Genomic DNA, 6,131 nt, shown 5'->3' with positions numbered 1-6,131 from the left:
GGCGAGCTTCCTTTGTCCCCAAGATGCAAAAGGCTCGTCCAAGAGCACAGCGCGCTGCGCTCGTGAGGAGAGCCAGCAGCAGCAGCAGGGACAGACATGCAGCTGGGCCCATTGAGGTTCTCGGGAACAGGTACAAGGTTCCTCCTGGGACCATCAGCTGGAGGGTCAGGTCCCCAGAGCCTAAAGCAGGGGCTGGGGGGACACGATAGAGAAGCTGGCGAACACTGTAGGCAGCACAAGTCCCAGGGCTTGGGAAACCCACTGTGAGTGGGGAAGAGGCTCAGCTGAAAGCCCCTCTGGCCCCGGGGGCCAAACCCCACGCTCCTGCTGGAGGGCTCTGGCTGTGGAGCTGCAGAGGCCCTGGGAGGAAGAGGGGGCTTTGGATGAGGGCATCTGCTCCCCTCTGTCCGTAGGCCTCTCTTCTGGCCAAGGCCTTGGCTCATGTGGCAAGAAGGCAGTGCCAAACAGTGTCCTGCCTTTTCCCCTCCCATAGGTGCCCCCCCTCTCAGGAGGACCAGGGGACCAGCTGCGAAGAGCCAGCATGCTGCAGCTGCAGTGCTGCAGGCACAGAGCGTAAGTTCAGCACTGCCTTTCACCCCATGCTTGCACCAGGCCTGCCTGGCTCATCTGGGACCAACAGCACTGAATAGTCAGTATCATCCTGCCCCAAGAGCGGCCTGGGGCCATTTTGCCTCTGTGACCATGACGGAGCTGGCCACCGTGTCTCTAATAACCATGGGGCTACTGTAATAATCAGGGGGCACCCCCGGGTGGTAGAGATGCAGGGCCCGAAGCCTCATCCACAGTCCTTCCCCAGCCTTGCTGTCAGTGCCCTGCCTGCAAGGGGATCCTGCCGGGGCTCCGGCGAGAAACAAGCAACCCCCTCCAGGGCATAAGCGTGCCCCTGTCCGGGTCCCACAGGAAGGAAGTATGCAGGCCCAGCATCCACGTCCTCGCAGGGGTCGGCCATACGCCAGATGGGGCTCCTCAAGAAGGCTCCTCAGGCTTTTCTCCCATTTCTTTTCCCAGGGCTGGTATTCAGCTGTGCATACAGAATGGCAATGGCCGTGATCTACCTTCAGAGATACCTCAGAAGAGGCACCTCCATCCTGTGAGTACAACAGGTGTCTGTTACTGACATGGAGCTTGAGGGTGCCAGAGGGTCAGGGTGATCAGATGGGAAGCTGGTGGTGTTCCCCACCAGCAGAACCCGTGGCTCCCCTGCAAATTGTTGTTCAGCTGGTAAGAGAAATTCCTCTGGGCAGAGCTCTGCCTTGAGCACCGCTAACCCCAGGACTCTGTTTCAGGAATGAGGGGCTCTTCATGATCTTCTGCTTGATGATCCTTACTGCTCTCGGTTAGTATTTACCCACTGCCAGCTCAGAGGAGTGAGGTGCGAGCTTCAGCGTGAGGGAGAGGCGCTGAGGGCCCGTGTGGCCCATACAACATCTCACCTTTGTGGATGTGAGAGGTCACAAAATGCTCGCTGCATGCAGATGAAATGGGGCATAGCAGTGGGATGCAAAGCCTGGAACCAGGGCTGTGCAGTGCCCCTTGGCTCAGGGCGGTCCAAGAGTCTCTCCTTGGAGCTACCTCCTCCCCTGCACCCCATTGTGGTGTCCTCGGCTAACCCCTTGCCACCCTGGTGTGGGAGGAGACCATGTCACCACAGGGATCTTTAGAAAGGGCAGTAAAATGACTCTCATGGTGATGTTACAGCTGGTGCCTGGTGCGGGACCTCGCTGCTCTTTTGGCGGCTGCATGGAAAGAATGCACCACAGGTCAGTGGGACAGGAAAGTCCTGCCAGGGAGCACTGCAGGCAATGGGTGGGTGGGTGGGTGAATCGCCCGGTCCTCCGGTGCCAGGCAGTGATGCAAAGCAGCAGCTTCTGCTGTGCCTTCCTAGAGCTACCAGCTCGGGGAAGTCCCGGCTGCTGCGGGACTCCACCGATACCCTTTCCCTTCCAGGAGCAGCCTGCAGCTGACCTGAGTTCACTGTGGTAAGAGCCCTCTCCTCTCCCCAGCCCTGCAGCATGTTTGGTGGCGACAGCACGAGCAGATGAGCCCGTGCTATTTGCTCTCACTTGCACAGCGCCCAGAGCTCGTGTCTTCTGCTCCTGTCCGGGCCTTGTGCTAAACCTGGAGGGGGAAGGAAGCGCTTGTAAACCAGGGAAAGAAAAGGGGCTGGAGCATCACTGTTTGTGCTGCTCCTGGCCTTGGAGGCTCCGCGCATTGCTGGGCAGAGATCTGACAAGGTCCGATTTCCTGATGACTGCAGGAACGCACCTGATTTGTGGAAAGGACAAGCTGAAGAGATGCAGCAGCTGAGGGATGAGGTGACACGTCTGGCTGCAGAAATCCGCTCTATAAACAAGGTGATCCTGCACTCCGGAAAGAGGGCTGGGCAGCAAAAGGCCACCAGCTGGCCCAGGAAGGGCCTGGTGGAGGGGGCCCTGCTCGTCCCAGCCTACACACCCCTCCCTTGCCAGGGGCTGTGGGTTGAGCTTCTGCGCTGTAGAGTCCCTTCTCCTGGCCCGCTCTGACGTGGTTGTTTCCCTGTTCCTTGGTGTCTTCCCCAGGAAGTTCAGCAAATGAGAGAGGCAATATCTGAGCCCGTGGAGGTGCCTGACTGGGCTCTCAAAAGCACAGGTATGGGCAGCCCTTGGGTCCAGGCAGTTCATGTTGTGCTAGGCTCATGCTTGGCGTTCCTGAAAGCAGGGAGTGCTGCAGACACTGCTCTCCGAGGTAGAGAGAGGTGGGACAAAACCACGGGGCCCACGAGCATGACTGTAGCAGTGTGGCTCCCTTAGGCTCACCCCAGCCCTGATGCCAGAGCCCTCACTGCTGCCTCGGCCATGCCCCTGACAGCATTTCTGCCCTCTCCCACTCTGCGGAGCTTTCCTGGAGAATGAAAGCATATGGCTGCATCACCCTCTGCTGTCCACGCAGCAGGGCCTTGCTTGGGTCTGCTGCCCTTGCCGTGGGGGTTCACTGTCCCCCAGCACCCACAGATCTCTTTGTGCGGCTGGGAGAGAGATGCCATCACCAAGCCTAGGGATCCCCTGTGTTTCTCCGGGCACCTCCAAGCATCCAGTGCTGCATGACTTAGCAGCCACATGCAGCCACCAGGTTCTCTGCACCTGGGGCCAGTTGCAGTCAGCTGCTCTCTTCTGCCCTCAGGGACTGCCATCGACCTGCAGAGATCATCCAGCACCTCTGCATGGCTCAGAAGGGTGTTTTGGTCCCTGTTTAGCCAACCCTTTGAGGATACCTTTGTGCAGGTACAGTAGCAGAAACCGTCAGTGCTGCTTCTCTTGCCTCCCTGGATCAAGTTGGAGCCAAGCCCTGGGTCATTTCCTGTCAGGCCAGCGGTCTCGCTCGGATCCACGGCAAGGATCTGGTGCCTGACGGCTGAGGTCCCACACGGAGCTTGGCTCCCTAGAAAAAGCGGGTGCTTCTGCCTGCTTCCCAGGCACATGGGATTCACACCATGAATCTCCAGCAGAAGCACACCCCAGGCACAGTGCTGCCTGTGCTTCTGCAAGCGGGGGAGCGAAGCCCTCGCATTCACTTCTCTTGCCCTCTGCTTTTAGCCTGATGCTTCCCCAGGGTACTGCTGGCCTATGCAACAGACTCAGAGCGAAGTGCTAATCCGACTGCCCACAGAAATACAACCAACGGCCATCACCTTACAGTGCTGCTCAGAGATAGCCACTCCACTGGTGACTGTCAGTAGCGCACCCAAGGATTTCACTGTCTCTGTAAGTCTGTGCTGGGCTCGGGGCTGGGACCTGACCACGGGTAAAGCTGTAACCAGGACTTGCTCCTCCCTGCGCATCTGCAGAGATGTGTGTGCTCCCAAGCACTGCCCTTCCTAGAGGGGACATTTCACAAACTTGCTCAGGCCGTTTTGGCCCAGCACCTCCAAGGCCCTGAGGAGGAGACACAGCCTCATGGGTCTCCCTCTGTGCCAGATTGCACCAGAGGCGCAGGAGTGTGGTGCGGAACACGGGCCCAGATCTGGCATGAGCATTTGCTCATGGTCAGCTTGAGCCTGACCTGCTCTCCTGTGCATTTATCTCCAAGGGACTGGATGAGGCAGGCCATGGTGAAACTCTGCTGGGGTCTTTCCTCTACAGCGTGCAGAAAGGGCCAACTCAGACCTTCCCTCTGCAGGTACAGTGGGTGCGTGTGGGCAGGAGGCCAGGGCAGAAACGCCAGTTTGCGAGCAAGTCACTTTCAGGGGGAGAGTGGACAGTCCCTGGCAGGACAGGGGCCTGAACCTTGTGGTGCCCAGAGCTGTCTGTCGGCACCTGCAGGGCAGGCGGTGGTGAGGAGGATGCTCAGCACCGTGCTCCGGCAGCAGGGCTTTCCCCTGGTCCTCCTTCCTGGCACAGGTGACCCTCAGGTCCCCACAGCTGCCCACCGCATTCTCTCTTGAGGCTGGCTATTTGCTCTGCAAGGGCACAGGAATCCTTTGCCTCCTGGGTGGGAGAAGAGAAGGAGGGAGAAGCTGCTTCCTCAGTCAGAGCAGGAGCTGGTCCCAGAGCAGGGGCCTGGCTGGCGGAGGAAGACACGTGGAGCCTGCTCTCACTCTTTGCATCCCAGGAGTGGCACTGCTTTTTGCTGTGGTTTCTTTGCAGAATGGCATCCCCAGAGCCTTTCGACTTCTCAAACTCGGCATACAGAACAACTGGGGTAAACCAACAAACACCTGCCTTTATCGAGTGCAGGTGCATGGGAAGATGGTGGAGACAAATGTGATTGGAAAGACTCATGTGGAGACCTTCCCTCGATAAGAACTAAAGAGGAAAATGCAGGAACACACCAGAGGGATGTGACTGTTTGTCTGGTGCAGAGCACTGTCACTTCAGTGCTCCTCTCAAAGCAGCCAGCTTCTTTCTGCCTTTTGCAGGCTGAGGCTTTCCTCAGCCTTTCTGTTTTCTCTCCACCACAGCAATGATTCCTAACCAAAGGAAACATCCCCATGTTGGAAGCACAGGGAGACATGCTTTCACAGCCTCTCCTTGCCTGTGGTCTTTGACAAAATCCTTTGGCACGAGGACTGCCTCCAATTTTGCCCTAGGCAGGAGCCTTCAGAGCCTGGCACTGTCTGGGGGCCATGATCCCCAAAGCACAGGCCCCTGCGGTTCAGGGGACACCTTGGCTCTGGGGACTGGCCATAACATCATCATGAGAGTCATTTTACTGCCCTTTCTAAAGATCCCTGTGGTGACATGGTCTCCTCCCACACCAGAGTGGCAAGGGGTTAGCCGAGGACACCACAAAGGGGTGCAGGGGAGGAGGTAGCTCCAAGAAGAGACTCTTGGACCGCCCTGGGCCAAGGGGCACTGCACAGCCCTGGTTCCAGGCTTTGCACCCCACTGCTATGCCCCATTTCATCTGCATGCAGCGAGCATCTTGTGACCTCTCACATCCACAGATGGCCTTGGTGGGGAACACCACCAGCTTCCCATCTGATCACCCTGACCCTCTGGCACCCTCAAGCTCCATGTCAGTAACAGACACCTGTTGTACTCTCAGGATGGAGGTGCCTCTTCTGAGGTATCTCTGAAGGTAGATCACGGCCATTGCCATTCTGTATGCACAGCTGAATACCAGCCCTGGGAAAAGAAATGGGAGAAAAGCCTGAGGAGCCTTCTTGAGGAGCCCCATCTGGCATATGGCCGACCCCTGCGAGGACGTGGATGCTGGGCCTGCATACTTCCTTCCTGTGGGACCCGAACAGGGGCACGCTTATGCCCTGGAGGGGGTTGCTTGTTTCTCGCCGGAGCCCCGGCAGGATCCCCTTGCAGGCAGGGCACTGACAGCAAGGCTGGGGAAGGACTGTGGATGAGGCTTCGGGCCCTGCATCTCTACCACCCGGGGGTGCCCCCTGATTATTACAGTAGCCCCATGGTTATTAGAGACACGGTGGCCAGCTCCGTCATGGTCACAGAGGCAAAATGGCCCCAGGCCGCTCCTGGGGCAGGATGATACTGACTATTCAGTGCTGTTGGTCCCAGATGAGCCATGCAGGCCTGGTGCAAGCATGGGGTGAAAGGCAGCGCTGAACTTACGCTCTGTGCCTGCAGCACTGCAGCTGCAGCGTGCTGGCTCTTCGCAGCTGG

General features: G+C 58.3%; 1 protein-coding gene across 1 annotated transcript; it reads left to right on the top strand.

Annotated features, from left to right (window-relative positions):
- The first annotated feature begins 1,902 nt into the window (after positions 1-1,902).
- LOC133279417 (sperm-associated antigen 4 protein-like) lies at positions 1,903-4,799 on the top strand. Its single transcript, XM_061473106.1, has 6 exons — positions 1,903-2,375; positions 2,580-2,649; positions 3,181-3,281; positions 3,594-3,761; positions 4,087-4,176; positions 4,644-4,799. Exons 1-6 carry the CDS (start codon positions 2,316-2,318, stop codon positions 4,797-4,799), a joined length of 645 nt encoding a protein of 214 aa, XP_061329090.1. The 5' UTR covers positions 1,903-2,315.
- Positions 4,800-6,131: the final 1,332 nt, after the last annotated feature.

The sequence above is a fragment of the Pezoporus flaviventris genome, unplaced genomic scaffold (genome assembly GCF_033815535.1).
Source record: "Pezoporus flaviventris isolate CSIRO_AGI_PZ_B2104156 unplaced genomic scaffold, CSIRO_AGI_Pfla_v1 ptg000076l, whole genome shotgun sequence".
Lineage (NCBI taxonomy): Eukaryota > Metazoa > Chordata > Aves > Psittaciformes > Psittacidae > Pezoporus > Pezoporus flaviventris.
This window is presented reverse-complemented; position numbering and strand designations above follow the sequence as displayed.

What these genes read in the sequence shown, in the direction of transcription:
- LOC133279417 (XM_061473106.1), top strand. Translation starts at nt 2,316, where the DNA reads ATGCAGCAGCTGAGGGATGAGGTGACACGTCTGGCTGCAGAAATCCGC. An exon ending in AAATCCGCTCTATAAACAAG is followed by an intron (nt 2,376 to 2,579) that starts GTGATCCTGCAC and finishes TGTCTTCCCCAG; the next exon opens with GAAGTTCAGCAAATGAGAGA. An exon ending in TTGAGGATACCTTTGTGCAG is followed by an intron (nt 3,282 to 3,593) that starts GTACAGTAGCAG and finishes CTCTGCTTTTAG; the next exon opens with CCTGATGCTTCCCCAGGGTA.